The sequence below is a fragment of the Gambusia affinis genome, linkage group LG08, assembly GCF_019740435.1.
Source record: "Gambusia affinis linkage group LG08, SWU_Gaff_1.0, whole genome shotgun sequence".
NCBI classification, from domain to species: Eukaryota; Metazoa; Chordata; class Actinopteri; order Cyprinodontiformes; family Poeciliidae; genus Gambusia; species Gambusia affinis.
This window is the reverse complement of record NC_057875.1, coordinates 30,090,606-30,107,393: the sequence shown is the minus strand read 5'-3', so window position 1 is coordinate 30,107,393 and position 16,788 is coordinate 30,090,606. Positions and strand designations below refer to the sequence as shown.

General features: G+C 40.9%; 1 protein-coding gene across 1 annotated transcript; it reads left to right on the top strand.

The window, feature by feature from the left end:
- Window positions 1-761: 761 nt before the first annotated feature.
- On the top strand, window positions 762-16,759 carry cav1 (caveolin 1). Its single transcript, XM_044125754.1, has 3 exons — window positions 762-990; window positions 2,775-2,939; window positions 13,827-16,759. The coding sequence occupies exons 1-3, from the start codon at window positions 955-957 to the stop codon at window positions 14,166-14,168; spliced, it is 543 nt and encodes a 180-aa protein (XP_043981689.1). The 5' UTR covers window positions 762-954; the 3' UTR covers window positions 14,169-16,759.
- Window positions 16,760-16,788: the final 29 nt, after the last annotated feature.

Here is a 16,788-nt window from a genome sequence, read left to right as displayed (position 1 = left end):
CGACCCCGGATAAGCGGAAGAAGATGGATGGATGGATGAATGGATAGATGGATGGATGGATGGATGGATGGATGGATGGATGGATGGATGGATGGATGGATGGATGGATGGATGGATATCCTGAAACAAACCACACAAACCTTTTTTTTTTTAACCAAAGTGATTTTGGGCTCTTACACTCAAAGAAATGAATCATTGACTTAACATAATTTTCTTTATGTCAACAGGGTTAAGGTTATGTTAATTGAAAGTAAGTCAGATATAGTAATATGACATTATGAGTTTTTGTTTAACTAAAATAAATTAATAAATAAAGCCAACTACTTCAAATCACTTCAGATTCACAAATGAGAAGTTATTTGAACTAACTTAACTTTTGTGTTAGTCTGACCAAGCAAACAGTCTTTCAGTAAACTTAAAATAAAAAATATAAAATCCATAATTTCACTAAACATAAACATATTATGTTTCTCTAACATCTAAAATTTGCTTTCCATCAACTGATTTTTAATTCAACTGATTTTCAATTTTTTCCTAGTTAACTCAATTCCAGTTTGTCATCAGTTTCCAAACAAATCAGATTATTTTAAGGGGGTGATGTGTTTCTGGGTTATTTTTTTTATTATTAATTCTTATCTGTCTTTCACTGCAGCAATTTTCTACACCTTGCTAAATTCCCTGCAAGCCACCACATTTCTCCTAACAATCAAGTGATAAAACTCTATATGTAGAGAGCGGCTGCCTGCAGGTGACTGTGCCACAAAGCTTCGCTGCGACTTAGAGGGGGGGAAACGCTCAGGGTTCCCTCGGCGCCCTGGCATTACATTTCAGTCCCAGTCAAAGCTGAGGGCAGGAGAGAGGAACCCCCGGTCCGCGCAGTTTGCCTCCACGCCTCCCACTCCACTTCCTATATTGTCACGTTCTGTTTAAGCACGAGGATCTGTTCGGAGCAGAATGACAGGAGAGCTGCGGAACGACGAGGCGGAGGAGGTACAGTATGACTCTAATCCACTCACGCCAGCGTTACCATTATTATTATTACCCTCATATGTTTGCACTTGACCTCTGTCTTTTCTCATTTGGATGAGGTTCATTTGCGTCTGCGAGACAAAATTCCGTTTCCACTCCTCCGGTGGTTTTCCCGTGTGCCACATTCACCTGAACGCGTCTCCGCTTTCGCAGAGAGAATGTAAAAGCGCCACTGTGCCTGGATTAGACCGCTAACGGGAATTTCACTGCTCGTCAACAGACTGACGGACCGCAGTTTTACGCAAATCCTCAAAATGGACATTTGGAGTTGAACTGCAGGAGAGGAAGCCTACAAATCTTTTTTTTCTAGTCTATAAATTCTTCCACTAATCTGATTTACAGTTTTTTTTAAGACAAATTAAAACTTTCACTCGTTTATTGCTGGCAAGTTTACCATCGGAAATCAAGGAGGGGTTTTAGGCGCAGCTTTTGAGCAAATTAAAACTGAAACGGACCTTATGTCAAAATCATTTATACGATCCGCTGATGAGAGGAATGGATGTCAGAATATGAAATGTTAGAGAAGAAGCAGCTGTTTATGCCAAAACAGTTCAAATATGGCGTTTAACGCACTTTCCGAAACGTGTTTCCATGCCGACGGTTACAGCTATGGAGGGCCAAAAGTGCCACCATTTAAAAGTAAATACATACACAACAAATAAGCTCGTCCGCAACTAGTTAAATTCTTATTACTTTAACTTCTATGTCAGCTCCTCATCATAATAATTACTAATAATAATTTGTGGAAATTGTTTAGTTAAATTTAAGATTATTGTTAGTAAATAAAAACCAATAAATAATCATAAATAATAAATAATCCAATAAATGTTTTTTTTATTGTTGACAATGATTCATATTGGAAAGTAAGCCTTGCTTAAATCATTAAATGTATAGTTACACATGTAATTTCTAAATACTACTAATAAAAGCAATTCGTATTTTGAGTGGATAGCGCAACCCACGTTTGAAGGTCTTGAGTCCTCGATGCGGCTGTCACGGGTTCGATTCCCGGACCCAGCAACATTTACCACATGTCTCTGCCAGCTTTTTATTCCCTCTTTCCTGTCAGCCTACTTTCATATAAGGGACACTAGAGCCCACAAAAGACCACCTGGAGGGGGGAAAAAAACATTATGTATATAATAATGTAATTATTACACTATCTTTTTACTGCCCCGGGTTAGACTGGCTATGACTGGTGTGGTTACACGTGATTGGTTTGAATTTACTTGCAGTGCAGCTTAACCAATCAGATGTTATTGTCTCGTTGACAAATGTGGCACTGTAGGTCTGAAAATATAAAATCCATACATTTTTTTTGATGCAAAATATCTTTGATATACAATGAATTCAAACTTTAAAAAAAACTTATAGAACATGTTTATTTTCTGGTGGAATTGTACTATGGCAAAAAAAAAAAAAAAAAAAAAAAAAAAAAAAAAAAGGATGATTTCACGGCACTGTGGGCTTCCATACAGGTCAGGATATTGTGTTATTGCTATCTGGGTGGTGAGGACCCCTTGCGGCTGAACGCAGGGTGTGGTGCCTGACTGTGTGCTCGTTCTAAACCCATCCCTGTTTGCGGGGCAGGCTGGTAACTCAGCTCCAGTTCTTCTGCCTTCACAGTGCGCTGCGCACCGTTCCCGCACCTCACCGACGCTCCTCTCCTCTCCTCTTCTCTATTCTTCTTTTTCTTTTTTCCCTGCCCGTTCTCCTCTCCTACATCTTTACCGTGATCCTCACAGGAGTATCTGCATTCGTTCATCCGGAAACAAGGGAACATTTACAGACCGAACAACAAAGACATGGAAAACGAGAGTCTGAACGAGAAGGCGATGGAGGACGTCCACACCAAGGAGATCGACCTGGTCAACAGGGATCCGAAGCGCATCAACGACGACGTGGTCAAGGTGAGTCAGAGCTGGGTGGCCGCTCGGCTATTTTTTATTTTTTTATTTTTTTGCAACTTTTCTACGTGACGTCGTTGCAGATCAGTTCTGGCATGCAGAGACGCTCCAGGTGTCAGCTGGAGCCGATACCTGTCATGTCTTAGTGAATCCGCAGAAACAGTGAGCCGCGCGCCCCAGAGGCTGCGCGCTGGCCGCTCCAGCGGTCTTGCCCCTATTAGGAAGCAGCGCAGGGGTCGTAGTTAAAAACCCATTAAGGTGATCCAATGCTCGTTTCCAGAGCCGGACAGTCCGGACTCCTGCTTGCGAGAGGAAACATTACGGATTTCCTGTTGTTGGAACACACTTTTCCCACAGTTTGTTGCGGCTGCTGCTGCTGCGCCTTTACGCCTTTTCTGCTTGGGGGGGCGGGAGGGTACGGAATTCTTTCCATAAGAGGAGCAGCCTGGAACCAGCCGCACAAACACCGGGAGTTTATTTGGTTTAAAGAGGAGCGGCGCGCTGGGAGCCACCTGACGCGCCTGTAAGTGCGCCGGCCCTTCCCCTCCCCCTCCCCTTCCTCCCCTCCCCCCCCCTCCTCCCCTCCCCTTCCTCCTCCCCGCCCGTCACCCCGACGCTGGGTGCAGTGTTTTACATCTCAGTGGGGTCAGGGAGCTCTCCACGTGGAGCAGCAGAGGTCGGGTCTTTGAAAAGCTTGAACTGCACCTTGATAAAATAGGGAAACACCCAAATAGCTGGTTGGTGTGTGTTCATGTGAGTGGGTGTGGTGTGTGTGTGGGTATGTGTGTTGGGGAGGGATCCCTTACCACTCCCACACAGGGGCGCCTCCACAAAGTTTCTGGAAGGGCTGTCCAGTGATGAGGTGGCGCACAATTTATTGAGATTTTTTAGCTGCTATGAGAAGCTGTGTGCCCAGCCCCATATGAACTTAGAATTTTATCCTGATATTTTGTGGTAATATGGTGATAGTGATAAAGATCAAGGTTGAAAAAAAAAACTATTTCTTACAAATTTTGTAACCATGTGACAGTATACAGCAGGGGTGGGCAGTCCTGGTCCTGGAGGGCCGGTGTCCCGCAACTCTTAGATATCTCCCTCTCTCTCTCTTTTTTTTTTTTTTTTAAATCCAAAGCTCATATTGCCGCCCTCCGTAGCTCCACTGTATCCCCAAACTGCTACCTGGCTGTCTCCTTTCTTTCAGTCTTTCTCTTCCAGTTGTTACACAGTGGTTAATGATGTACATTATATCTCCTCCTCAGTGCAGTCAGGTTCTCCAGAGTCCTGCTAATGACCTCATGATTTGACTCAGGTGTGTTGAAGTAGAGAAACATCTAAAAGTTGCAGAAGACCGGCCCTCCAGGTCCAGGAGTGCCCACCGCTGGTACAGTGCCACAAACACAAATACTGTTGCTGAAAAAACCATTTGAAATAGACTCCTTCAAGATGTCACTTACTTAAAAATTGAAATTTGTATCACCGAACTGCACAGTAAGTGGATTTCACCACATTTTCGAATGAACTGATATTTATAGATGCTCTTTTGAGGCAAACAGCGGAGAAAGTATCAAAAATGTTGTTTCTGATCATACTGTCAGTTTTGTTTTTTATTTGTCATTAATAACTGACAGTTACCATAACAACGATAAATCAAAATTCTTCTCAGGATAAGAAAGTCTTCATAATAAACAATAAATGACCACCTGTAGGCAACGCCTAAAACATACCCTTACAAAAAAATCCCATGAAAATCACATGTGATCACCTTAGGATAAAACCTATCCTAAGGGAAAGGTTTTATAAAAAAATTCAAATCTAAATGTGCTGTTTTTAATACCTCAGCTTATCTTGATTGTGATTAATACCTGCATTCTATCAAAGTTTATATGATGAGATTTATTGGTTTTTTTATGTATATGCAAGTCACCATCAGAAACAGCATAAAATAACTTTAAAAGAAAGTTCAATCCCCAACCTGCTCCTGTGCACTACTGGTCAGCTGGCTTAAAACAGGCGTCGGGTTTCCCTGCTCAATTCTAGATAATAGTTTAGTTGGAAATATTTACAGTGCAAAAACACTAAACCTTACCAAGTATCTCTACTTTCTAGTGCAAATATGTTAGTATACTTGGAATAAGACAAAACTTGAATTTGTTAAAAGTCAATGATTGTTTAATATTGATGAAAAGTTCCACTGGCAGATTATTACAATCATAGCAAGTGAAATAATTTGCCAGTGGAATTAGTCATTTTTAAAATGAATATTAATTAAAGAATTATATCTTGACGGAAAGTTACTTGTAAGTTAGTTTTGTCTTATTTCAACCATAATGACACATTTTCACTGAAAACAAGATGAAAATACTTGGTAAGATTCGGGAAACACATGAACTGTCAAACAAGCATGTTGTAAATACCATTATTATCAATATTATAATAGTTATGTGCTCATGTATAGTATAAGTAGGTCAGTAGGGCTAAATACTTGTTATAATTGTTGTCTTTTATTGTAAAAGCAACATTTTAATGATAAACATCTTTAAATTGAGGTTTTTTATGAAAAAGTGAAATTGTGCTATCTTTTATCAATGTTGTTATGTAAAGAGACTCTCATGTTAACAGACATAAATAAATATGAAACAGTTTCTGGATCAGCTCCATCTACATGCCAGCACCGGCTCATATCTGCTGACTTTTTCTTTTCTTTTCTTTCTTTTTTTTGGCAGCGTTCTATCATCTTTTACATAATGGCTCCTGGCTGGCAACAGCTTCATGAGATTCTCTTCTCTTGTCAAAGTCGTATAGAAAAAAATAACTAACATCTTGACAGAGAAGCTCTTATTAAACTGATCAGCTGTAAGAAAACGTTTCCAATCGATCAGTGTTCAGATTTCACATTCAAAGGCTTCCATTGTGTGGCTTCATCACATGTCAAATGGTATTTTTTTGTTCATTTTTTTATACAAGATGTTGTAAATTTTAGTTTGCTGGTGACATTTCTCCCATGTGACTCATGAAATGTGTTTTGTTTTTTTTTTGAAAAAGTCCCGTTTGGCCTTTATGAGAATGGAAACAGTAGCTTTCTGTACGCCGCTGCTTATAAAACCAAAAAAAAAGAAAGAAAAATTGCAGTTCTTTTCCTCCTCCTCTCCTTTTCTTTCTTCACTTCTTCCAGTGCTCTATCCTTCCCCCCCTCCTCTCTCTCAGCTCCCCTCCATTGTGACAGTGAGTCAGACTCTCCCTCCAGTCTGGAAATAGAAAGCAGCTTTATGATTGCACACACACACACACACACACACGCACACACACACACACACGCACGCACACACACACACACACACACACGCCCATTCATTTCAGCAAGTTAGCTTGTGATTTAAATGCATGCTGTAGAGACAAAAAAAGACTGAACCAAGTCATATCTACAGAAATGGTAGATATGAAAATGAAAAGAAGTTGAGTCATTCTTGGGTTTTAAACGTCAACATGTGAGGTCATGAAGCGGCGTAAGGATACGTTTGGAGCGCCACAGGAAAACACAGAACCAGGGAATCCCTTACATTATACCACACACACACACACAGAGAGAGAGAGATGATCTGAGCAGCACAGATACATTCACAGCATTCTGATTTCTGAAAATCACACATTGTTCCCTGGTGGGAACAGCAGCAGCTTGCCTCAATCACCTGGCCACATCAAACAGCTTAGCCTCAAATGCACTTTAAAACTGAGACCCCACTGAGTAAAACTGAGGCCCACCCCGCGCACCCGGCCCCCCCCCCGCGCCGCCGGCCCACCACCCCGCGCACCCGCCCCCCCCCCGCGCACCCGGCCCACCACCCCGCGCACCCGGCCCCACCCCGCGCACCCGGCCCCCCCCCCGCGCACCCGGCCCACCACCCCGCGCACCCGGCCTACCCCCGCGCCGCCGGCCCACCACCCCGCGCCGCCGGCCCACCCCTCTCCTCTTTCTTTTCCTCTAGAGAAGCTGTGGATCTTTTTATAGCAAGCAGGAGGGGCTTAGGATCTGTGGAGTGGAGTGCATCCACTGGAGAAAACTTTTTAAGAGGGAGCTGTGAGAAGCTGGAGCTTCAGCAGACTTCAGAGACTCAGAGACCACAAGGTCAAACTGAAATGAGTCAGAAGGTTTTTTACGCTGCTCTGTTCAACTTTTCTGTTCGCTGCTTTCAAAGGCATCTGGGTGTTTAGTCAGGACAAAAGGGTGAAAGTTTCAAAAAGTTTTCTGGATCTCTTTCCGGCTCACGATGCATTGTGACTGCATTCGGTTTGGAAAACTGCTCTTCCGATTTACATTCGTACAGAACAGGAACTTGACTCTTTCAAATCCAACATGGCTGCCATCTTCTAAAGCGGTGATGGAGGTTGAGACGTGGTTTTCAGTTAGATTGTTAGAAGTTTGAAGTTTTGAACTTTTTCCACATTGAGCAAAACTTCAGTTTTTATGGTGATAAACTAACACAAAGCTATCAATTAATCAAACAAAAAATCAGTCAATCAGTTAATTAAAATGATACTCAGTTTTTCAAATCTGAAAATTGTGGCATGCATTGGCTTTCCCCCTTGGCCCTGTTAACTTTAACTGTAACAGTAATTAAGCCCCAGATTAATTTTTTTTGCTGATAAATTGTCTAAACAGATTCTTTAAGATTCTATTCTTATGTTTCTGAGAGAATTTAGAGATTTTTATGTAAATTTGTTTTGTTGTATGACATTTTGCCTCAAACCGTCTCAGTGCTGACCTCCTTCTGTCGAGCGGTTCTTAGTTGAATTTGGTTTCAGCTTGGTGCAACTTAGTCAGGAGTGAGAGTTGCCGTGGAAACTAGCAAGTTTTGATCAACAGTGTTACCCAACTTTAGAACTGTGTGATTTATCTGAGATGTGGACGCAGAGTGGAACAGGACTCCTCTGCTCTCACTCGACTCCGCCCACTTTGTCAGGGGGCGGGGTTATGCTCCTCAGTCTCGGGTTAGTTACACTTATATAAAATCTAACCAATTGCTGTTAGAAGTAACTTAATCACAAAACAGAATCCACCTGTGCGGATCCCCACAGCATGACACTTCCATCCTCATGTTTCAGCATGAGGATGAGGCATTCAGGGTGATGTACAGTGTTGGTTTTTGCCAATGAAATGTTTTGCATGTAGTTGGATTTTGGTCTCATCTCTTCTTACACATGTTTGCTGTCTCCCTTCATGGCTTCTGGTGAATTCTTGTTGTGATCCCTGGTGTTCATGATGCTGTTTGTTGACTAAAATAACTAGATTCATACAGAGATTAAATGAGACATGGGAGGAAACTAGACGTGTGCGATGCTGCATATTTTAATATCGACTATGATACGAATACGATACTTTTTATTTAAGCTTGACATATCATGTTACCTTTTTTGTTGTTGTTGTTGTTGTTTTTCCTTAGAATTGTTTTATTCAAGTCTAGAGCCAAATTTGAAAAATCTGAAACTAAAGTATCAATCCAATACTGATACCGACTTGATATCAGTAATACAGACATTATCTGTACTTTGGATCAATCCACCCACCATAGTGGATGTACATTGATACCAGAGCAGTCAGTGTAAAACCTGGTTCTGGCAGCATTATGCTGTGGAGATCTAATTACACAACGCCTAAGAAAACTTTGTTCAAAATTTTATTTAGGGGTATCACAGTGAAAAGGCCAGAATACAAATGCAAACCACACTTCTTTTAAATTAAATTAAGTTAAATTAAATTAAATTAAAACCAGGAATCGTTTTCCTTTCATTCCGCAGTGCTATGAAATGTGTTGTCTGTTGGATCATCAGATAAAATCTGAATAAAATACACTGAAGAAACATGAGAAAATGTGTAAAATGTCTGCATGTATGAATATGTTTGCAAGGCGTGTCTGATTCTACATGCACTTCTCAACAAACCCTGAAAATATGTTTCAAAAATATAAAAGTGTGGATGCATTATCTGGATTAATTCTAATCCAGCTACGTTTGCAAATGATGTAAAAAAATCAGCCAAAATAGTTCAACTCCACAGACGGTGGTTCTAATCGGTGCCTCCAGTCAAACAAATATTTATTTCTCCCTGACGACTGAGGCCAGGTCAGTGCAGCACCGTGTGACCGTCACTTTGTCCACTCAAGCATGGCCGGCTGCCTCTACATAGAGCTCTGCTAAGAACTTGGCTCTATTTACTCAATAATACAGTTACTCTGCCAACAGGTCACATGCTGACCATCAGACTCTGCTGTTTCATATCCAGCCTCCCACTGGACCTCGGCATTTCCACACCCACCAGCTCCTAATGAAGAATCTCTTTAATCCTTTGTCTCTACATTTTTCCCCAAGTCTGAAACAAACTCTGAAGAGAGTTTGTTAGGTGAAACGTGTTTCCTCTCCACATTTCACTAAACAATAAATACTCTAGTAACGCCTGCTAATGATTACTTTAGTAATCGATTATTCTATCAATTAGTTGACTAATCGGTGGGAAATTGCACATTTGACAGATTTTTCATTTAACCACTTACACTTTTTTCATACAATAATAGAAGTACATTTAAGAAATGCCATCCATCCATTTTCTATACACCCTTCGACCCCATTACAGATTTTGAACCAGGTGAAGATAAAACAATTTTACAGACAAAGGTTTTTCATCTTAGCTGCATGATGTGTATAAGTTTTGTACAGTTTTGTCCTAATTATTGTTGTTCTCCTGTTAACGATTAATCGATTACTAAATTAGCTGAAGATTATTTCAATAACCAATTCATCCTGATTAATCAGATAATCATTTCAGTATATATTATACTATAGTATATAATCTATGTCAGCTTGTAAAGACACAAATATAACTGTTGTGCAACTAACTGACTGACTGACTATTTGACTGACTGACTGACTGACTGACTATTTGACTGACTGACTGACTGACTGACTATTTGACTGACTGACTGACTGACTGACTATTTGACTGACTGACTGACTGACTGACTGACTGACTATTTGACTGACTGACTGACTGACTGACTGACTGACTATTTGACTGACTGACTGACTGACTGACTATTTGTCTGACTGAAGCTACTCTTCAGTAGCTTCAGTCAGACACATTCCAGCTGTGTCTCAGTGGAATGTCTCCTTCTCTCTGTCAGTCAGTTAATGACTATCTGACTATCTGACTATCTGACTGACTGATTGACTGACTGACTGTGGATGTGCCATTTTCTCCATGACTCTTTGTAAACAGCAATAGCTGATGAATCGCCTCCTCTTTGCAGTCATGTTTGTTCCTCTCTGCTGAAAGCGTCTCATTTAGTCTCTAACACTGTTGTGGAAACTGGCGCCGAGTCTCCCCACACTGGAAAAATTAAATGTTGGACGGGCTGGTTTTGTGGCCAGTTCCTTGTTGCTGCAGCTGAAGCAGCTGCTCTGAGTGAAGGGCTTCACCCTGAGCCAGACACTGTGTCTGTCTGAGACACTGAAACAAATGTTCATGGAAAACCTGAAATTTTTGAAATGTCACATTTTGTGGTTGACAAGAGGCAGCACACATTGTGGAAGTGTTACCAGTTCACTGCAGTGTCAAACATTGACAAAATACTCACACAAAAGGACATTTAGAATCGCCTGTTGATCTAACAGGTGTGTGTAGAAGCAGGAGTGATGGTGGAAAAGTCCATCATGTTCAGGAAAACCTTCTATCTCCACATGGAAATAAATTAGGATGACCAAAATGATTTACACTGGATAAATCCCAGAATAATGTTTCCATCCTTGATTATGCCACAGATGGCAGAATCAGCTTCAAAAGTTTACTTTATCACTCAGATAAAATAAAGTCAGGTTTATCAGTTTGGTTTGGTTAGCTTCTTCTCCCATAATAAATTCAATCACAATTTAAAAACTGATTTCTGTATTTGCTCAGGTTATCCTTGATTTTTTTATCTATTACAATGATTATAAAGTGTGTTAAACAAAAATCAAAGACAGAAAAACTATTAACTTTTTTACAGCACTGTATGTCTTTAAAAGCCTGAACTGCTTCCGTGTTCAGTCACTCACTCTCAGTGCAGCAGTCACCCGGCGCTCACCTTTTAGGGAAAATCTACATGTTTCTGGGTAATGGAGTTAAAGCATGTCCTAAAAGGTTTTTTTTAGTTTCCAGGGTGATCAATTCCAAAATTAGGGCAGTTTAATAACGACAATTACGACAATTTAATGACATCTGTTTGATTGAAATTTAGAAGAAAAAAAAGAGGAAATAAAAGAACCGTATTATTGAGTTTAAATTCTCTGAAAGAGTTGATATCATTCTTAAAGGAGCTTTGGTTATAAACAAGTTTTTTTATATGGACACGTCATTTTGTGCCAAGGTAAAAATAAAATTTAATAAAAAAATTTGCAGTAAACTATAGTTTCATTAATGTCATCAGCGTTGACAAACATTTAAAAGCCGTCAGAAGACTCATCCAAACTACTGCTAAGTTTCTGCTGTCCAACATTTTGTCAGGTACTTTAGGTATTTACAGAATATTGTGTACATACAGATTCAAGGCTAAATATAAGTTCATGTTTCATAGAGCTGTAACATTAACTCAGTCATCTGCTCCCAAACTCCTAAAATATCTTCCAATACTAGCAAGCATAGAAGATTTAGCATTGTCTAAATCATTTTTACTTTTATGATTCCAGGCTAGCTGGCCACTTTTGTTCTTATCCAATGATTAAAAATCATCCGTCTGTACCAGGACATGCCTTTTCTGAACCTCTACAGTCAGATTGTATAAGCAGGCTTCCCAACTTTAAACAGGTGGATCAGTTAGAAAAATGAAACACGTCACTTTTCTGTTTTACTGCCAACATGACACTGGGGGGTTGTCCTGCTGACTTATTGATATTACACTCATTAGCCCTCAGCTGGTGTTTGACAAAACCCATTCTCCATGGAGTCAGAAGCCAGTGAGAAGGAAGAGAAGCAGAGATGAAGGGAGAACAACCACGACGACGGTGTCTTTTTAAATTTTTTTATTTTGTTCTCCTTAACAGCTCAGGTCAGGTGTGGACCTCCAGCAGGGAGCCTCCTGCTATAAGCAGAAAGCCGTTCCTCTGCTTCTCATTCATGGCAGGTGATGAAAGGATCTGTGTCACTGAGACACAGCTGGAATGTCTCCTTCTCTCTGCTATTGGTCCAATCAATTACTGCTCAGGAGTCTTTGGAGACAAACAGAGCAGATGCCAGAGACTGTGAGTTGTTTTCACGAGTGTGCGTGTGTGTGTGTGCGTGGGTGTGTGTAGGCGTGTGTGTGTGTGTGTGTGTGTGTGTGGGCGTGTGCCTGGGTGTGTGTGTGCAGAAATGAGTATTTTGGGTTGGGCAGATGTTGGACTGCGCACCAGCCACAGCACAGAGAGATATAAATCTCGTCAAGAATCCCACCCTGCAATTCAGCAGAACTGACACTTTCACAAGATTTGAGGCACCTGATTTATGGTGGAATAATGAGTTCAGGCTATCAAGCCTGTCTGGTGGTTTTATTTGCTCCATATCAGTGCTCTTGTGAAACCTATTACTCAATGGCAGAAGACAATTGATGAGTGATAACGATTACAGCAGAACGCTGTGCTGCTTCTTGGGGTTTGGAGATCAGGAAAGGAAGGACCAGTTTCCATACACAAATGTATAGAAAGGGCTTGGATTTAAAACCAACATACATTCCTGGTAAATGTGTTGTGTTTTTTTTTACAGTCTTATGTTAAAATATTTTGTATATCCTGTATAAAAAAGGATATACAGATATCCTTTTTTATACAGGATATCTGTATAAAAAATCATTCAAATTAAAATCCTTCTTACCTGACAAATGTGGTCAGTCCGCTTTTGGATTTCATTTTAAAGGTTTCACTTTATATGGCCACATATTGTTAATCCAGAAGTAGTAAACATTTACATAAATTCTTCATACAGCCTGGATATCTCAATTAGATTAATTTCTATTTAATTTCTACCCTAAATATTACAAATGTAAGGGGAAAAAATCTCAACTTCTCATTCCTGTTGTTTGTATGTCGTCCATTTGCAAAAATCAAATTGGATTCAATTTGAAATGTGTAACGAGCCAAGTTATCAACAAGTCATATCAAAACATTTACTGTAACTTTAATGTGGCATGACAGCAGGACTCTTATCAGCAGCTGCTCAGTCTTGAATGACTTGGATCCGTTTGGGGACAGAATTTGATACGACATCCTTTTCTAAAGCTCATTTTAAATTGCGTACACTCTCTCCTCAAAAACAGCTTTTTATTTTTGGTTTCTGTTTGTAGTTTCTGGAATTAGCCTTTCAGAACTTAAACATTCCTGTAATGTCATTCATTCCCCTTTCTTTCTCATTCCTGCCAGCACAATAACTTATAGCTATAATTCTTTTAATGTCTGGTTTGAATGGGTAAAACCATAGAATTTTCTACACACATAAATGTAACTTTGTGACTAAAACGATGGTACTTATTTAACATTTATGCTAACTACTGAAAATTGTGCACCAAGTCAGCTTTTTTCTGTGATTTGGAAGTCAAAACAAAATTAGGTCAAATGACAAAATATTGTGTTGAAGCTTTTATTTTTTTATCACCATTACCTTCACTGCCTATCATTGCTAAATTTAACTAAATGTAGTTTGGCTAAATGCTAATTGCAGTTTTGCTAGTGTCTGGTAAACATTCTAATATCAAGCATATTTATATAGTTTGTCCTGACCAGCAAAAAGACCTCACCCAGATTCTCGCTTCAGTAAAATGTACCTGAGTCCCTTTCCGAACCTTTGATAAATCAATCCAGTGTTTGCCAACATCTTTCTGTTCTCCTTGTCTTCAGGTGGACTTCGAGGACATCATTGCAGAGCCTGCAGGAACCTACAGCTTTGATGGTGTGTGGAAAGCTAGCTTCACCACCTTCACCGTCACCAAGTACTGGTGCTACCGGCTGCTGACGGCGCTGGTCGGCATTCCCCTGGCACTGATCTGGGGAATCTTCTTCGCCATCCTTTCCTTTGTCCACATCTGGGCCGTGGTGCCGTGCGTGAAGAGTTACCTTATTGAGACCCACTGCATCAGCCGTGTCTATTCCATCTTCGTCCACACCTTCTGCGACCCGCTGTTTGAGGCCATGGGCAAGTGCTTCAGCAACATCCGACTCCGCACGACAAAGGAGGTGTAAATGCATGAAAAACACGAGGAAGGAGGAGGATTCATTGCAAATCACAGGAGGGAGGAAAACGTGAGATGGAGAGAAAAGTTAGGGAACAGGGAAAAAAAGTAGACCTCTGAAAAATGAGAGGTTGAGGGATGTTTGGAGGGGAAGAGGCGAGGTCACCCCTCACCTGGCCCAGCCTTTCTGTCTTCTCTGTTTTTTCTCTCCAAGGCGGCTTAGCCAACCAGGTGGGCACTCAAAAAATTCAAAGGGTTATTCTTCTGGGTTTTTCTTGAGGTTTTGGTTTTGTGTATTTGTGTGTGTGCGTGTGTGTGTGTGTGTGTATGTGTTTAGTGCTGTTTCTTTTGTCAAGCAAACAGTTGACAAAGCATCGTATCCTCTCATTAGAGTCGTTCTGTGTGTAATCACTGTTAAGACGAGGAGGTCAGGGTCTGCTGCTGTTGTTCATGTTTACTGTTTTTGGGCCCAGCAGTCCAGGGCGGGATGATTAGACACAAAGCGAGGGCTAAGGGGGGGTCGCTGGGGTCAAACCAGAGACAAAGGGCAAGCACTGCTGCATTCTGTCTGACTCAGCAATGCTCACTTGCTCAGAGCGGCACAACAACAACCTGCTGCCTTTCCATAGCCTCACAGCCCCCCAAAAAACATCCTCATTCACCAACCGTTCCTCCTTAGCTCCGCCTCCTTTTCTCCAGCAGTCTGACACACTGAACCTGCCCGTCTTGCTTGCACTCACCTGTGTTTCCTTGCCGTCCACCACGCCCACCACGCTGCCTTGACATGCAGAAAGTCATCTCCTGTAAGCCAGCCCACCCCACCCCCCGGCCCCATAACCACCACCGAACCACCACCTTGTTCCTACACCACATCCCCTCTGCAACACAGATTTCACCACCAGTGCCTTCATAGCCACAGATATATGTGTGTGTGTGTGCGTGTGTGTGTGTGCGTGTGTGTGTGTGTGTGTGTGTAGGCGTGCTTGTGTGTGAGTGTGTGTGACAGAATATTCTGATTATTTGCCTTCTGGGGGTTTTTTCACATGTTTTTAGGGAAATTTCTACCTTTTATTGTTCACACTATTTACAATCCCAGAGTGTTTTTGAACATGAAGAGCTTTGAGGGTTTTTTAAGTGTTATGTAAAATTGTTTTAATATGCTACATGTGCCATATATGTGGTTATGTAAAAAAAAAAAAAAAAAAAAAAAAGAATAGCCTTGTATTCCAGTGCACTAATCTCTGGGAAAGTATTAACTATTATCTCCTTCACTGCAAAAACACAAAAAGTCTTATTAAATGTTTTTGGTCTGGTTTCTAGATGAAATATCTTAGAACTCTTGAAATATACAATGGCATATTATGGCCATTGTACCAAAGAGAAAAGAAGTAAGTTTTCACCAGAACATCAATTTCGGAGTCTAGAAATATATATATTTTTTTTTCATTTTGGGACTAATATCAGAAGTATAGGGCAGCACAGTGGTGCAGTTGGTAGAGCTGTTGCCTTGCAGCAAGAAGGTCCTGGGTTCGATTCCCGGCCCGGGGTCTTTCTGCATGGAGTTTGCATGTTCTCCCTGTGCATGGTGGGTTCTCTCCGGGTTCTCCGGCTTCCTCCCACAGTCCAAAAACATGACTGTCAGGTTAATTGGTCTCTCTAAATTCTCCCTAGGTGTGAGTATGTGTGTGAATGGTTGTGTGTCCTGTATGTCTCTGTGTTGCCCTGCGACAGACTGGTGACCTGTCCAGGGTGACCCCGCCTCTCGCCTGGAACATAGCTGGAGAGGAACCAGCAACCCTCCTGACCCCATTAGGGACAAGGGTGTTAGAAAATGGATGGATGGATGGACCAGAAGTATAATATATATACAATAAATAATAATTCCTTAATATTGATAAAAAAGTACTTGATCCACTGGCATGAGAAAAATGTCTTGTTATAAGTGAAATAATCTGCAAATTTTTCATCAACTTTACAGAGTGATTTACTTTAAACCAGCTCTGATATCTTGCTGAAAAGTTGCTTGCAAGTTAGTTTTGTCTTATTTCAAGTGTACTAAGACAATTGCAGTGGAAATTAGACCAAAAACACTTGTTAATATTTAGTATTTTTGCAGCGTTTCTGCCTTTTCTTTCTTTTTTCAGCACTGGAATTTGACCTTAGAATGTGCTGTATTGAGCTGGTGTGGAACCCTGCACTGCTTCCACAGGTTAATGCATTGGAATTAAAACAATGTGAGGCAGAAAATGTGCTTGTCTTGATGCCGTTAGATGCATCATACGGACTCCTTGGTGCGACCTTGGCTCTGTTTTCACCCTCTGCTCTGGGTGGACCAGACATTGTAAAACCGGGCCAGTATCGGGGTTGGAGTTCTGTCCTATCAAGACACAAAAAGCTTGCTTTAAACATCTGCCACCTTTAGCTCACCTGCTGTCTTTTTACAGGATTTGATAGTATCTCTGCACCTGCTTGTTTCTTAAAAGAGAGCTTTTAACTTCTGAAGGTGACATGTTGTTATTTTTCTTTGTAAGAAATACTTTTCCTTTCTTTACATTATCACGCTGTGCACAAATAAAATTTAATATAATCCATTGTGCAATAGCTTGTTGTCGTCATTCACTCTTTCATCA

What these genes read in the sequence shown, in the direction of transcription:
- cav1 (XM_044125754.1), top strand. Translation starts at nt 955, where the DNA reads ATGACAGGAGAGCTGCGGAACGACGAGGCGGAGGAG. An exon ending in GGAACGACGAGGCGGAGGAG is followed by an intron (nt 991 to 2,774) that starts GTACAGTATGAC and finishes TGATCCTCACAG; the next exon opens with GAGTATCTGCATTCGTTCAT. An exon ending in TCAACGACGACGTGGTCAAG is followed by an intron (nt 2,940 to 13,826) that starts GTGAGTCAGAGC and finishes CCTTGTCTTCAG; the next exon opens with GTGGACTTCGAGGACATCAT.